The following is a 17584-nucleotide window of genomic DNA, read 5'->3' as shown; positions in this document are numbered from 1 at the left end:
AGCAAAGTACAGTAAACAGTTGTATTTTATTAACTTAATTAACCTTAAAAAAACTACAAAAATCATTGTATTATTTTTTCTCAAATCCTAAAAAACAATCATTCCATGCGATTTGCATTTAAAAAAATATATATATACATATCGAATCTACGAGTTTTATCAGGATGAAAATATTTCACAACTATTTATGGAAACGTCATAATCAAGACTGTTCCGAATCAAATTAACGTAAACTAGACTGATAAGATGAGCTTATATAACTGCAATCAAACATCTCACAATAATGAACACGAAGCAACGAGATTTGTTCCTAAGGGACTATGTGAAGCCTCAAATGGTTTGGATATTAGGAGAAAAAAAGAAGATCAAAGAAAGCAGAAATCTTACGCCGGCGTTAACGTAGTTTTATCATTCGTAGAGTTAGAAAAGAACTTCCAGTATGGAACTCATCTGCCAACTTGAGTCTTAGAGGATAAGAGTTAAGTTACCGGATTAACCTAACTCTAGTGACAACAGCACACTTGAAGAAATTTGAACTCGTAACTAGTAGTTTGAGGATTGTAAATATGATTTCAATCTGTTATATGCAATTCTATCTACACATCAAAATACTTTCAAATTAATTGTTTTCTTATACAACTGTGTGCACGTTTTTTACAGTTACTTTGTAATTTGTTCGTAGACCAGAATAATATTACTTCAAAATCTACTTGAAGCTCTATTGTGCGATATAATCAACATTTTTTGAAGATCTACTGTGAAATATAATAAACATTTATCAACGACTTATAGTGAGGTATGTTAAACATTATTTAAGGATCTATATAGTATATAACAACCATTACCATCACTTGAAGATTTATATTAAGATATAATAACTGTTACTTAAATATTTATAGTCATACACAATAACCACCAATTGAAGTAAAGATCTATTCATCTGCCTATCTCATTACCAATAGAGTAATATTTTAAATCCCTGACTAATTTTTATTTCCTTGAGATGTATTGGTATTTTGAGCTACCATTTTGTTCTGTATGTAACTGTCAGTTGTTAAGGATTTTGCATGCAACTTTTTCAAAGAAATTTGATCTTCATCGCAACAGCAAAACAACTTTTGATACAGTAATGAGGTTAAAATTCAAACTCATATTATAAATTTCAAATACCAGAAATGGGCTTAACTTACGGCTTCAGGTCTTTGTTTCAAACGAATTAAGATTTCCTTGGTTAACACTGATGAAAAGAAAGTTCGAAACATAACGCTATAATATGCCTGAAGATAAGCCAGGTTAAAAGTATCACTTGTTTTCAGTCGTCATCAAATATTTCAACAACATTCCAGTCAATATGTTCAGAATATCTTTAGGGTGTTCGAAGATTAATTAGTGCTTTGTGTACTGTAATTATTGTATCTTTTTTTAACAGTAAAAACTGAGTAATATACTACTATTGGAAGTGGTGATAGAACAGTAAGGTAAACATGGCGACTTTAAAAAAAAACAGTTCTTTTCTTAACGTAATATGTCATAAGCTAAATAGGATTGGTTAGCTCGAAAGTTTTTTCCTGTTCTATTATTTAATATGCTACAACACTAAGCGCCAGCACAAAATGTTTGTAAGTAATGGTGTTAAACCAAAAAGACAAATTAGATCTTATGGTTGTTTGTTTGAAATTATGCAGAAAACTACACAATGGGATATCTGTGCTCTGCTCACCACAAGTATCAAAACCCGGTTTATAGTAGTCTGAGTCCTTAGACATGCCACTGCGCCACTGGGGAACATTTATGATTGATCAACAGTTTAACGTCGGTTAGTTATTTTATTTATTTACTTTTATCTCATCAAATATATTTATTTTACCTCGTCAATTAACTGTTTTATAATTACTGGTATTTAGTTCATTTGTATTTCAATGTACTGCTGATCTAATCTTTCTTTGCCTAGTGCTGCTATTTATAGGATTGTTTGTTTGTTGTGAAGCGCAAAGCTGTACATTCTGTGCTCTACAATCGGGACTATGGACACTAGAAGTTTAAAATTATAAGTCCTCAGATTTACGACTGATTCATTACGTGGCTTATAGCCTTGATCAAACCAATATATTAATAAAACTAAAGAGACCAATCATTTTAAATAAAAAAAACTGAGGCTAACAACCACCAGCAAGTTTTTCGAAAGCTGATGCAAACGTTAGCTTAGTTTAACGAACTCCCTCTCTAGACAAACAAAAAACTTTATAATCTTATGAAAATGAACTTTTAAGATTATTTAGTTGCTAAAGAAACCGATCATCTATAAAGTATGCAACTTAGCCACGTTATATTAAATAAAATTCCGGAGTTGAAGTGTTAAGAGTGTGTGTGTTTTTTTATATCATAGCCACATCGGGCTATCTGCTTTGTACACCTATGAGAATCGAATCCCTATTTTAGCGTTGTAAATTGGTAGACGTACCGCTGTCCCAGTGGGGACGAAGCATTAGGAAATAACATATTTCATGTTATAAGCGAATAATTACAACTTTTCAGGATAAGCTATAAAATTTAACTATTTTAATGAAACACTGAGAACACCTCTGATAAAACTTCACTGTACAGAGGGTTAATAAATATTGTCAAAATTGATTACATATGTTAGATTCTTAAAACCATTCCTTTACATCCTAGCTATTCAAGATTGTTATACGTCCCTCAAGAAGCATTATCTAGTCAAGAGTATACAATAACAATAAACTTAGTTAATCCTTATAAACCAAGAGCATAAAGGTTATCGAAACCACTTCACGTATAGCTCAGCACTTTAGCAGGTTCCAAACGCGATATCTCTAATTTGTAGTTCTCCGTTAAGTCTCACCAGAAGGATGACTGGCGCTATTTGATAGGATTTTAGAAGTTAGTCTACTTATCATCTCCATCAAATATGTCCACTGTAAATCTAGGTTGACAAGTTTACCTTTAGCAGGAAATAATATGTGACCAAACACTTGGGTTTCTCGTTTACATTAACCTTCTGAATTATGCTAGTTACTTGTTTGTTTGTTTGTTTCGCACAAAGCTACTCGAGGGCTATCTGTGCTAGCCGTCCCTAATTTAGCAGTGTAAGACTAGAGGGAAGGCAGCTAGTCATCACCACCCACCGCCAACTCTTGGGCTACTCTTTACCAACGAATAGTGGGATTGACCGTCACATTATACACCCCCACGGCTGGGAGGGTGAGCATGTTTAGCGCGACGCGGGCATGCTAGTTACATCGAACCTAACGGCACGTTTGCGTATGGAGTATATTGTTTATAATAGTGTCTGCTATGTAATCGAATGTATTGATGTGTGTATGCGTGTACGATGGTTGTTATTGTTTTTTACAGCATGGCTGCAATGGAACTGAACTTAGTTTAAAATTGAGTTAAATGTGTTTTAATATAGGATATTCTTTTGTTTTATAAAGAATGTATAATATCAGAAGTGCTCATGTAATAGTGTTATATTTGTTATTCTGCCTTATCTACTTTAATGATTCCACGTGGCTTTACTTTTTAGCTAATATACAAATTCGTTATTCTAATAAAAAATATAAAAATCAGTTTCAGAAAGTTTCTGCGTCAAACAACACTGATCACAACGTTTTGTGATTTGATTTTTAAATGCTCTAGTACCAGCACACTTTTTCTTCAGTTTACGAATTTTAGGAGCGACAGAAAAATTTCAAACTGTATTTAATTCGTATGCTGAAAGCTCATTTCTTTATGCAGAGCTACACTTATAATTACGGCCGGCATAGCCAGGTGGTTAAGACACTCGACTCGTAATATAAATGTCGCGGGTTTGAATACCTGTCACACCAACCATGCTCGCCTTTTTAGCCATTATAATGTGACGGTCAACCCCAATATTTGAGTTGACGGTGGGTGATAATGACTAGCTGCCTTCCCTCTAGTCTTACAGTACTAAATTAGGGAGTTTAGTACTGAATAAACCAAACACTTATAATTTGAAACACCTCCCAGTGATACAACGGAATGTCTGCGGACTTAAAATTTTAGAAACCAGGTTTCAATACCCATCGCAGGCAGATAGCAGATTGTGTGGTTTTGTGCTTAATTACAAGTAAACCAATAATAACAAGTTTATAGAAAGGTTTACTCCAGTTACATCCTCTAGAAAGTGATAAATAATGTAGGTAAGCCTAAACATGATAAAATTGAAATTTGAAATTGTACTTCTGTTATCATTTCATGTTATGATCCTTAAGTCATAACAGATAATGCGTTGAGGATATTACATCTTTGAAGCAAAATCCAAACACCAACGTAAATTTCACCAGGAGAATTAGTTAAACCTAAGGGTTAGGAGATCAGTGCTTGAAATCAGTGCCTCAACTCCATCTGCCTGTCGCTTTCTGCAATTAGCTTTAGCGCAGAATTAAACCAACTGAAAATAAAATCTACAAAATTTTCCAGCCTCCACGTTTTATTTGATATTATCAACAATTACAGTAATATTTTTATAGCAGAAATGACCCATCTTACGTTTTTTAAGAACTCCAAATATACACCCTTTTATTTGAATATTAGTGTAGTTAAACAGAAGGAAGGACCCATGCCATTCAAACATAAACCAGGTGAGCTAAGCCAAACTACCTGAAGTTACCTATTTAACCCCTGCCTCCCGATTACACATCGGTAATCTGGGGACTTACAACACTATAAACCGGGTTTTGATATCCGTGGTGGGCAGAGCACAGATAGCCCATTGTGTAGCTTTGTGCTCCGGTTTAAACAACCCTAAATATTCCAATCTGGTATGCTATTCTAATCCAATCTTGGAATGTATTTAGGTTTGATGAGTCAGGGGTGGCCAGAAATTTGTTGAATTTCTCTTCCACCCTTTCTTGGCTTACATGATAATTAATCTGAACCTTGTACATCAGTATTAGACTACAGAGACCGTGTCAAAATGTCTTTACAAAAACTTATAATGCACACAATAAAAGCTATATGTTTAGCCTACTGCCTCCCAATTTACCCTACCCCCCCCCCGGGCTCATAGCTTCACAAAATAAGTAAGTGAACGATAATTTAAACATGCTACACAACTTTGGGACTGTGGCGAATCTTCGGATTTACGATGCTAAACTTACGGATCGATTTCCCTCGGTGGACACAGCAGATAGCCCGATGGGGCTTTGCTACAAAATACACACATACACCCTTTGCTGCATCATACCATGAAAAATCAAAGGATCGAAATAACATATTTATAAAGTTTACTAAACTTGCAGATAGGTATACCAGATATCTGAAAAAAAAATCTCCCCATATAATTACATTGCATTACTATATAAACAGAACACACCTCAACAATTCCCTAGAGGGTTTCGTCTTTATTACCTCCATTTTTTTTTCTTTTCAAGATACCGACAGGAACTAACAACCGACTACATGTTTGATTTCATTATGTAACTTATAAAAATGCCAACCTGTTGTACTGCCCCCCAGTGGCTCAGCGGTATGTCTGCGGACTTCCAACGCTAAAATCCGGGTTACGATACCCGTGGTGGGCAGAGCACAGATAGCCCATCGTGTAGCTTTGTGCTTAATTCAAAACAACAACTGTTGTACCTAGTATTTCAAAATTGTAATCTCTAATGTATTGTTCATTCTCGTTCCTTTTATTGTCCCTTGCAATTATTATTGCAACAACAAGTGTTATTTTGTAAACATAAATTTGTCAATAAACTATAGTTCTGGTCTTGTGTTCTTTTTGGGACGGGATGTGACGCCGTGAAAGGGCGAGCGTTTGCCGTTTGGTTTCTCCGCTCGTGAGTCTCTCGTCTTGCGTGCCAGACCAGAGACTGAAACTTTCTCATCACTAGAACTTTAATTTCCGGTCTTCCCCGCTCATTCGATCCCGACAATTTACTTAAACAAATTAAAAACACGAAAATTTGAGCTATTCTATATGTAATGTTCAGCTACTTAAACGACGTAACTAACATCCTTTACATTTTTCATAATGTAGACTTCGTTCACCAATATTAATGAATAAATATACTTAGTTTTTGTACGTATAATTATTACATTACTTTTAATAAAGAATTAAAGAAACAAACAGTAGGTGTTCCAACGAGTGCTAATTTCTCTTCAACATGGCCGACCTGTATTTATTATACGAATAATACTTTTCAAAACAGGTATAAAATCCTAACTTACATCTGTATACATTTTGTTACATAGGCGATTTAGTTTCACTCAATAACCAGAAGTTTTACAGCAGCCTAATACACTGAACATAGCTTATAATAGTAGTGATATTCATATTCATCATTTAGATATAGGCTTTAATTTAGTAGAAGGCAAAATACATTAGAGTATATCCTTGATATACCTATCATTGTGGCCCGGCGTGGCCAGGCGGTTAAGGCACTTGAGTCGTAATCCGAGGGTCGCGGGTTTGAATCTCCGTCACACTAAACATGTTCGCCCTTTCAGACTTTTGGGCGTTATAATGTGACGGTCAATTCCACTATTCATTGGTGAAAGAGTAGCCCAAGATGTGGCGGTGGGTGGTGATGACTAGCTGCCTTCTCTCTAGTCTTACACTGCTATATTAGGGACGGCTAGCGCAGATAGCCCTCGAATAGCTTTGCGCGAAATTCAAAACAAATCAAACAAACCCCTCAGCGGAGACAGCAGATAGCCCGTCGTGGTTTTGCTATAATAAAAGCATATCTATCGATGTGATTAAAAGAAATTATTATCACCCATCCTATTTAAAAATATTTTAATGGCAGTAATACTTTTATGGATAATGTTCAGTTTTTTATAAATAAACTGATAAACAATTGTTATCAGGACTGATTTCTTAAAGTTTTGTTAATAATAAATATGAAACTATATTAAACGTTAAACTTATGTTCACAAAAACTACATTATGGAAAATTTAGTTACTTGGTTTAAGTAACTAACTGTCACATTTATAATATTTAGTATACCGGGAAGGAATGGCTGATCTCAATTCACACGGTTTATGTTTGAACGGTCAGGGTGTTTTGTTTTGTTTGACATTATTAATCATTAAATAAAAAGGTGAATGTTCGAAGTTTCACTTTCTCTATTTTTGGGGTTGATTTAATTCTGCGTCAATCTTAAAGCTGTTATTTCTAAATATTAAGAGTAACTGTTTTCCCACAACGAGCTGTAGACAGTTAAAGACAGGTCGAGTTGAGACATCGTGAATTCAAGCACTCTAATCCTAACTCTTAGGCTTAAGTGATTTTCCTTAGTTGCTGGCGAGTTTTACACCGGCTTTTCAATTTTTGCCTGATAGATGAAATATTTTCAACACATTTGGGTGCTCTAAGTATGATCAAAGACACTATCTATTATGACTTAAGGATGACAATAAGGAGAGATAATGGAAATATAATTTTGAAATTAAATTTATTATATTTGTTCTGGTTTACATTAAATTCATTATGGCTTTATATTGCTGATTTTAATCCCCTATGAACAATTATTGTATAATATTTTATACATTGATTTATATGTCTGTGAGTGTGTGTATATAATTATATATATACTTTAACTATTATTTGTGTTTCTTCTCTATAAAAATGCTAGATTTTATCGAATGATTTGAATACACAACAAAGTACTCAATCGTCCTTCGTTATTAATAACTCATAATCAACTATAAAGATCAACATAAAACTTAGCTTAGAAAATAATGAAGCTAAGCCTGTATAAAACTAACAAAAGTATTTTACGTCAGAAATTAATATACCAAGATAAGAAGCCTGAAATGATTAGAATGCATTTCATCATCCTTCAAGTAGCTTCAATTTTAACGATATGCCAGCGAGTTCTTAGGACATTCTGTCACTATCAGAGAACTACGTAAGTACTAGATACTCACGTTTAATCAATGATTAAAAGTAATTCTCATAAGACTCCTTATTGTTCGTAAGTTTAATTAAATGTTTTGAATGGTTTCTTATTTTTTTTGATCAACTCAAAACAGAAATTACGATTATTAACAATTATGAAAATTAAAATCTTAAACCTAATATTCGAGTTGCCCCTTCCACTTATAATCTTCGGATAATGAAATGAAAGTTTTTGGCCAATCAATTAGTCTTCGCTTTCAAATTAAATTTTAACTCTGCAGTTTCAATGGCAACCTTTTTCAACGAAGTAAAATTTTGGAAAACAAAGTTTTAATGGTTTAACCACAAAAATACGCGGTAGGACAACCTTATTTATATTTTAATGTGTAAATAAGGAAACTTTCTTTTTTCTCGGAACAATAACCATTATATTTACTTGCCTCCTGTAGCACAGCGGTATGTCTTCGGATTCATACCGCTAAAAATCGATGTTCAATACTTGTGATAGGCAGATCACACAGTGTGTAGCTTTGTTATTAATTCTAAACTATAAAACAAGTACATTTAGTTAAATTTATTAATTTTAAAATTCATTATCTGATATTTGTACTAGTTCATGTTTTCATTACACAACTAAATCGGACGTAGCTTAGTGGATAATGTAATCAAACTACGAATGAAATAGCTTTACATCATAATAGAAAAGATTAATCCTTATTATTTCCAATAAGTTTTGAGCTAATGTTATACCATTTCGAAATAGATTTACTTACATTATTTCGACATTGCGAAATAGGTTTCAATCTTGCTATGCTAACTTTAGCATCTGGCTTAAAAGCAAAAGTCTGATATATTTACTATGTTTTTATTTACGATAAATAGTTTAAATATTATACATATTCCATTACAGATTTAGAGTTTGTTCAACTTGGGAATATTTGGATTTATAATGCTAATTCTTTGTAATAACAGTATACCAAGATTTCCATTCTCAGATATCTTCTTTTTTGTTTTAGCCTTGGCATAGCAGCTGATAGAATGGCTTCCTTTGTTGTTGTTGTTTTTCAAATATTAACTTTTAACTTATAGCTCCGTCATCTCTTGAATGATTTAAGGTTTAACTGCAGTTGTGGACTCAGCACGTCTAACTCTTTTGACTGATGTGTGTGACCACATCAAAGGTACTACAGATTAATCTATTCTAATCCTGTCAAATATAATTTTAAATTTTGAGAGTAAAATGGAGAGAAAATGTCTCGTAGATAAATTTACTCTAATTTTGCCTTAAAAAAATTCAAGTTCCACAGCTACTGAGGATTTCCTCTAGTTTTAACGTGATAACACCAAATCTTCATTTGGTCTGCCTCGAGAATTTGTCGTAAGATGATAATCGACACAAAAGAATTATCCAAGAAACTCTGTGTGTTCAGTCTCGCGCGAGTCTCATCCATGAAATTGGATTCAGTATGAATACATCTATTAGGACGGACATAATCTTATTTATCTACATTTGAAAATTTTTTTACCCAGAAGTAAAACTTCCAAAGAAATCTCTCTCAAAGGATTTTATTATTTCTTTGTTTAAAACCACTCTGATACAAGCGCAAAGCAAATAATAACTTAAGGATGTTAAAACACATTATTTCTGTCAGTGTGTTTATATTTTTATTAAGAGAATTTCTGAGGGAATACGTTACATGGTTAACTATATTTCAAGGGAATTTTTGGGGAGGGATGTTTTAAAAAAATTACAGCATTTATACATGTAACTTTATCCAAAGTTTTAAAAGTAAAAATTTGTGAGATGAGTTTTAAGGATTTTTTACTCTACAGGTAAATAAAATCACCTTCTATGAAACACTTTGCTGCAAAGAATCACTAGAACAAAGCCACTGAAACAAAGAAGAGTGAATCAGAAACAAAACTGAAAATCAAATGATAGGCTTTACTAATTAATACTACCACTACTCTCCTAGTGGGCTATAACAACAGTTAGAGTGCTAATAGAAACTACCAATACACTCGTTGTGGTTGGATTAGGTCAACGATAACTGTTAGATAAGTTATAGGCTCTAATACATATACACAATAAAAAAAAAGAAAAGAACAAGCTTCAGTTATACAGTAACACCTGTAGAATGTTGGGAAAAAAGAAACTCAATAAGTATTAACACTATGTAGATAGATGTTTACTTTTTTATATTGAATTTCGCAAAAAGCTACAAGAGATCTATCTGCGCTATCAAGATAGAAAGTGCAAAGCTTTACGTCAACAGTAACACTTGCAGAGTTACTTGGAAATTTTGAATGTAAACAAGGTAAATGCTCCAAAAATGAAAAAAAAAAAAACACAAAGATTTGGTTCTATAATAACAACAGCAGGATGGTAGAGAAATGGAGTAAATAATTGTAACCCTTTATAAAATGGAAAGAGCAAAGATTTGTTGTGGTAACGCTAAGAGAATAGCAGTGAAACAGAACGTAATAGTGGCTCTAACAAAGTGAAAGAACAAAACTTTAGTTACATAGAATTACAGCGAAAGTAGCGGAGAAATAGAACGTAAATAATATTAAAACATATATGAAATAAATAGAACAAAGTTCAATTTATGGTAATGTCAGCAAAAAGACAGAGAATGGAACGTAAGCGATTATAACACCATGAAAACGAAATAACACGGTTTTAATTATATATGTATACAGTAGCAGCAGGGAAAGCGCAGATAGTCCTCGTGTAGCTTTGCGCGAAATTCAAAACAAACCAAACCAAGCACCAGGGAAATAATAGGAATGCTAGAAAAATGGAAAGAACAAATTCACCTATATCGTAAAAAACTATTGTGGTGACAAAAACGGATCATAAACAATAATTATACTATTAAAACGAAATAACATAGCTTTAGCTATTATAACGCCAACGGACCTATGGATAGAAAGAATGTAAACAGTTGCAACATTATGAAACAATAAAGCTTTTGTTATATAGTAATACCAGCATGATAGCAGAGAAACGGAACATAAACAGCACTAACAGTATAAAAATAAAAGAGCGGAGATTTACTTACACTGGAAGAAATAGAAAATATATAATAGTAACGGTAGAAAAACAGAAAATAAAAAGCTTTAGAATGGAAGAGAAACAGAACGTAAACAGTAATAACTCTATAAAAATATAATAAACAAATGTTTAACTCTACATTAATACTAACAGTAGACGATAAAAAGATTGTAAACAACAGTAGCACTATTAAATAACACGGATAAATCTTGTTTAATAATACCAGCAGGGTAGTACATAAACTGAACTTAAAAAAACTGTAAACTTATGAATATGTAATGAACAAAGCTTTAGTTATGTAGTAACACCAGCACTGTGCCAGAAAAATAAAACGCGAACAAAAGCAAATATCAAAATGGAAGAACAAAGCTTTAATTACAGGAACGTCAGCGGAAAAGAAGAAAACTGAAAGGTAAGCAACCGTAACACTATCGAAATTGAAAGAACAAAGCTTTAGTTATATAGTATAATTCCGACAGAGTTATAGAGAAATTAAACAACAATAAATACTAACTAAATAGAAACAACAGAGTTTTGGTTACAGCAACCCGAATAGAATGGCCTAGAAATGGAACACAGAGGTTTCTAATGCTATGAACATTGAGTTAACACAGCATTTGTTATACTAGCAGAAACACCCACAATCTTGACAGTTCCTGCGGAAGGCTACTGAGACTACAACTTTTTTTGATAATTCTCTGACAATGTAGTCATACTCGACATTCAATAATGTTCACCATGCATGATAAAAAGGATTTCATTGAAATTTTAGTTTAAAAATGATCTATTATCTCGGCATTACATCACATAATAGATTTTATTGAATTACTTCTTTGTAGATGCAGTTATCAATAAAAGTACCTCGTTTCTCTGTCAATACACTCACGAGATTTTCAGGAAAGAAAGACAAATATTTTAAGTTTGTTTTAGATTGTTTTAAATATGAAAATTATTCTTTTTATGTGATTTTATTGGTTAAATCTGAGACATACTGGTTTTTGTTTTATGTTTGATACTTACTTCTTTTTGTACTTTTTATTAGTTAAATCTGAAAGCTGCTTCTTTTTGTTTGTAATTTTTATTAGTTAAATCTCAAACATAGCAATTTTGTGTAAATTTCAATCATTTTGTTTATTTCTCAATTATAAAAACACTGCCTAGTTGTAAACATAATACCCAGTTATGATTGGTAATGATCGATGTGGTAGTTTCCAAGAAATGAGTTTTGGACGCAAGCTCAATTATAATAAGACAGGAGCATGAACAGACTGGCAGAGAAAAGGAAAGTAGACTGTAACAGCATTTATACGTGTGTGTGTGTGTCTGTTTTTGTTTTATAACAAAGCTACATCGGGCTATCTGTTAAGTCCACTGAGAGGAATCAAGCTCCTGATTTTGCACTGTAAATCTGTAGACTTGACGCTGCTTTATTTATGTAGTAATACTAGCAGAATATCAAAGAAACAGGACATAAGCTATAGTGACGCTATGAAAATTAAAAGCTAAAACCTTAGTTATAATGATACCAGTAGAGTGGAAACAAGAAATGGTACAAATGCTCCTAGAGGTTAGTTATCCCGGCCCAGTATGGCCAGATGGGTTAACGCGCTCGACTCATCATCTGAGGGTCGCTTGTTCGAATCCCCGTCACACCAAACATGCTCACCCTTTCAGCCGTGGGGGCGTTATAATGTGACGCTCAATCCCACTATTCGTTAGTAAAAAAGTTGCCCAAGAGTTGGCTGTGGGTGGTGATAACTAGCTGCCTTTCCTCTAGTTTTAAAGTGAAAACTTAGGAACAGCTAGCGCAGATAGTTCCCCTATGGCTTTGCGCGAAATTCAAAAACAATTAGTTATCATATAGGTAACTATGAAAATACTTTAAAATTAGATAACAGTAGACATAACACAACTTTCTCCCCGCTAGTACAGTGGCAAGTCTACGGCTTTACAACACTAAAATCAGGGATTCGATTCCTTTGAGTGGGTTCAGCAGATAGTCCAATGTGGCTTTGCTGAAAGAAAACATACACACACATAACGCAAGTTAATCTTGAACACGTGTAATTTTTAAAACCAAATTAGGATGTGGTTAGTTAAAAAAAACCCTAAAAAACAGCGTTACTGATCCACAGTTATCATGTAATGATAATTTGTGCATTTTTAGTTCACAAACGTTTCAACAAAAGTAATTTTTAATTGTTACTTTAAGCAAGCGTACACGAGCCAAGCTGTGTATGAAGTGTACCTCAGAACATAAATAATAATATTTTTGTTTGTTTTAAAAAAGATATTTTGCCAAAGTAACAGGAATAAATCTTTCATTTTCTGCATTCTTAATATTTCATAGTTAACTACTTCCTACACTATTGTTGATTTTGATCGTAATAATAAATTGTTTCACGTTTAAGTAATTGTATTTAATTTGAAATTTTTCAAAAAATAATGATTTACGCTATTTATAACTAGCGTCATCTAGTGATATTAAAATGGTTGACACTATATGAATAACTTTATAAAATCCTCAAATGTTTACAATTTCCAGGTTATCGCTTTTCTTGTTTTACGATTCATGTACTTTTCTTCTTTTAATTCAAAAGTTCCATCCTATCCATTTCTATTTCATTAATATTCAGCTTTCCTGGGTGATACTGATACAGACTTTATAGGAGAAACAAATGCGAAATTTAACAAAAAATAATCCCATTATAAAACAATTGTTTCGTTAAAAGTTACAGCACAATGGTAGAACATTTAATCATGTAGTGATTAGGGTGAAAATAAAGGCTTATGTATTATAGAGTGAAGATATTTGACAAAATTAAACTGGTAAAACAAGAACGTGTCACTTTCAATTTAATAGTTCATTGTTCTATGATGTTATATTAATACGTTAAAAATGGTGTAGGAAAGATTTTGTAAAGATTTAAAATGTCTGTATATATGTTTTCATTCCAATTTATGTTCATAGACGGCAGGGTATACAAATAACAATTACAATTCGTAAAGTCATTACTGTATGTATATTGTATGAAATCTAATTGTTCCTATCATTATTACAGATACGATATTTCATTTATCTATTTCGATTTTTTTAGAAATTGTTTTTGAATTAAAATGTTGAGGAATCACGATATAAGGCAAATGTTTTTGCTAAGAAAAGTTATTTATTGAGTGAGGAAAATAAAATTGAAATACATAGTTGCTCAAATACTCAGTGTGTAAATTAGAGAACCCTTATGTTTTAACTTTAATTTTGTAGTTTGAAGTTTTCACTTTGCATTGCTTATTGAAGCCAGCATGTTACACTAAAGGTAGATCATTATTTTATGCTATTTATTGGCACATTTAACTTGTTGACTGCCAAGTATTTCAGGTGCTACAATACAACTCTATTGCTTCTTCATTTTGTAACTTTTTCGTGACGCTATTTTTGGAACAAAAGTGAAACAATTTGTAAGTAGGTCAATTGCATGTATGGTGCTGACATCTAGCGTTGAACTTAGGTATTATTGATAATGAATTAACTCGTCCGTGTCACTGTGTTACCGATCGGCTTGGACGAGTTATCTTGTCTACGGCACTGAACAGGTTAAGTTACATAAGATAATTGTTTTCGTCTATCCAATGTAGTTAACGAGAATAATAAGCGAAGTTTATTTTTTCTTTTCATTTTCAACTTCTGTTTCGTCGTGTTTTAAATTAATTATAAAGTAGTAAACATTGCACTTTGCAGTTCATTTTCGCACAAAGTCATTTTTAATTGGTCTATAAAGGTTAAAATTAGAAGCAGAATGACCGATGATCTTCAGTATGGAAAATTTTTCAGTTATGTGAGTGAGGTCTGGATGAAGGAATGCGCATAGAAATGTTTAGTATTTGTTAGGAAAATGTACCTGAAACTTGCATCTTAATTAGTAGTAATAAGGATATGGTAATAAGTGTAAAAATGCGTTTTTTGTTAAACGCAAAGCTGTTCAGTAGGCTATATGAGTTTTATTCACGGTGTGAATCTAGCTCTGAATTTATGCGTTATAAACTCTTAAGCTTAATGCTGAGCTGTCTTGATGCTAAGACAAATAACTCCAACCACATCAACCTCTGTGTTCTAAGATGTTGCTTGAAGTCACGTTAGTTTAGAATATACGATATTTTTTCACTTAGATTATGAAATAAATTATTATTTTACTTACAACACAGTTTAAAATCATAATAGGACATATAGGATTACTACAGTACTACACAATTCTGAAAAACTTTTAGAAAGTCTAGAGTTGGCGTGAAACAAAGTAAGTATTAACAGGAGTTGTAGGGGCCTGACTCCTGAAATGTCGTAGCCTGTTTTCCCCAGTCTAATTTTAGATTGGACTGTATGATACATCTCACTGCCCCCTTCTCTCCCCTAGTGAAATAAAGATTTTTACTCGGAACTTAAAAAGCGGTCTAGTGAACATAAGTTTCAGATTTGTCTTTGTTATTTATATCAGTTGTATGGTTCCATAACAAAGTGTGTCGAAAAGAAATCTGTAAGCTAAATAAATAACATAAAAGAAAATTATTTTAAATATTTATTGTTGACAACTTTTATTAAAACATTTTTTATTTCTACCAAGCAAAAGAGAATATATAGATCACGTGCAACATACTACCAAAAAAAATTAACAAGAAAAAATCATTTTAGTAAAATTAATTTCAAAACCAGTAATCCACAAGACATTGAATAGATTGTAAAAAAACACGTCTCATAACATTTAAGCGTTGGTTGTGTTATACAAAGAACGACAGTCGCTGACTGTGATACATTTATCCATGTATTTCACCTTTTCTGAAAGGCAGTAGCAACCGGAAACGCAGTCTTCAGAGCACGTACCCATTACGTCTTGACAGGTTGCTGGGCATGGAGCACATTCTTTCCATTCCATTTCAGGAAGACATTCTTCCTGTCCTGCATATTTGTATTTTATCGGTTTTAGTTATCGGATCAAACAAACGACAATTAACGTGCTAATTAATCATGCAATAAAAATTTATATTACACAATAATTTTGTGTATATGTATGTGTGTGTGCCTGAGGTATGTTGTTTAATTGAATAGCAATGTACTCATTTTTACGTTACATTTCTATAATAAACAGTATTTAACCTATGCATTATTAGCATATTACATTAAAATAAATAATATGTCACGCTGTTTAACATAGAGATAATTAAATCATAAGCAGAAAATCTATTTATCTATCACTTGGTTTCATATATATTTTCGTCTACGTATATTATTCAGAAGCTTTCTAGTTACTGCTTTGATTATTTAAAACATTAACATACCTGAAGCTTCCTCTGTAACATTCCCAACAAAAAGAATAAAAACAATGATGCAAATGGTCTTCATTTTATAGCTGAAAACAATTACAGTCAGAAAGTCAAAGAAATCCTCAAAGATAATTCTATAATTTCTTTCTTTTACTCAAGAAGTAAACATGAATATTACGGAAACGTTAAAAAACATATTTCTTTTGGTTATAAGAAACGCTTATTACGTAATACCTTATGAAAGAATAACAAATATATTTAGAAACAGGGAGAGAAAAAATATCGTATTGATCAAATATTACGTGGAACAACGATAACATCAACAGACATTTGTTCAGTCATTTTTTGAGAGAATAACTCAATAGCAGCAAAGAAACTGATGTCAAATATCTGAATCTTTTATGATTTTTACATTGAAATGATAGTGTAAAAATACAGATAAATAATAACTATATTTCCTATAGAGGATTTTTTACGTTTACAGAAGTGATATTCCTAACTACATCACTGTCTATATCTCACATAATGTAAAAGTGCTCTAAACAAGGGAAAATATATAACAAAGAACAGAGTAATAGTGTTTATGTATACTTTGTACAGAAATATCTTGATATAAAAAGAAAATACTGCAAAGTTTAAGAATGATATGTATAGTATTATTAAAAATACACATTTTTCAGCAAAGAAAAACAAGTTTATGGAGGTTGTTCGTCTACAAATAAACGCCTAAATCAAACAGGTATGAAACATTGAACAATACTTACCTTCGGCAGGGAGAAACAAGCTAATGAATAAAGACACTCTACAAGTAAATGCCCAAATCAAACAGGTATGAAACATTGAACAATGCTTACCTTCAGCAGGGAAGAACAAGCTAATGACAACTATTAGTTTACTAGCGAATACCCAACTCAAACAGTCTTTATATATATGGCTGAATATCTCGTAAAGAAAAAAGAATCACAAAATATGAAAGTAATATGAAAACATTTCTGGTATTTTGGGATCACTCCATGTGGGAGATTACTCTGCTCTTCCCGGATATCTTTACATATAGTTGTTTTCTATAAGTTGTATTTATCGTTGTTGTTACATCAACACTTCGTGACCCGTGTAACCGCTGGAAAAAGAACAACATAGATAACGTGATTGAGGGAAACGCAAAGTTTAGACATATCCTGGGTAGCTTTATTTACTGCTATACATGCTATTTTGTTTCAGTTAAAAAAAATAACAACAAGCTGAATATTGACTTCGTAAATGACGTTCGAGAATTTGTTAAAATGTAGACAAATGTTAGAATTTATTACAATATTGCGTGTTT

At 32.4% G+C, this 17584-nt stretch overlaps 1 protein-coding gene across 1 annotated transcript; it reads right to left on the bottom strand.

Annotated features, from left to right (window-relative positions):
• Nucleotides 1-15529: 15529 nt before the first annotated feature.
• On the bottom strand, nt 15530-17356 carry LOC143227202 (SCO-spondin-like). The gene is made up of 3 exons (XM_076458693.1): nt 17115-17356; nt 16276-16346; nt 15530-15895 (listed from the first exon to the last, which is right to left on the bottom strand). Exons 2-3 carry the CDS (start codon nt 16337-16339, stop codon nt 15702-15704), a joined length of 258 nt encoding a protein of 85 aa, XP_076314808.1. The 5' UTR covers nt 16340-16346; nt 17115-17356; the 3' UTR covers nt 15530-15701.
• Between the last annotated feature and the right edge of the window lie 228 nt (nt 17357-17584).

This window comes from Tachypleus tridentatus, chromosome 9 (genome assembly GCF_004210375.1).
Source record: "Tachypleus tridentatus isolate NWPU-2018 chromosome 9, ASM421037v1, whole genome shotgun sequence".
Taxonomy (NCBI): domain Eukaryota; kingdom Metazoa; phylum Arthropoda; class Merostomata; order Xiphosura; family Limulidae; genus Tachypleus; species Tachypleus tridentatus.
The sequence above is the reverse complement of the archived record's forward strand: the minus strand, read 5'-3'. Positions and strand labels throughout refer to the sequence as shown.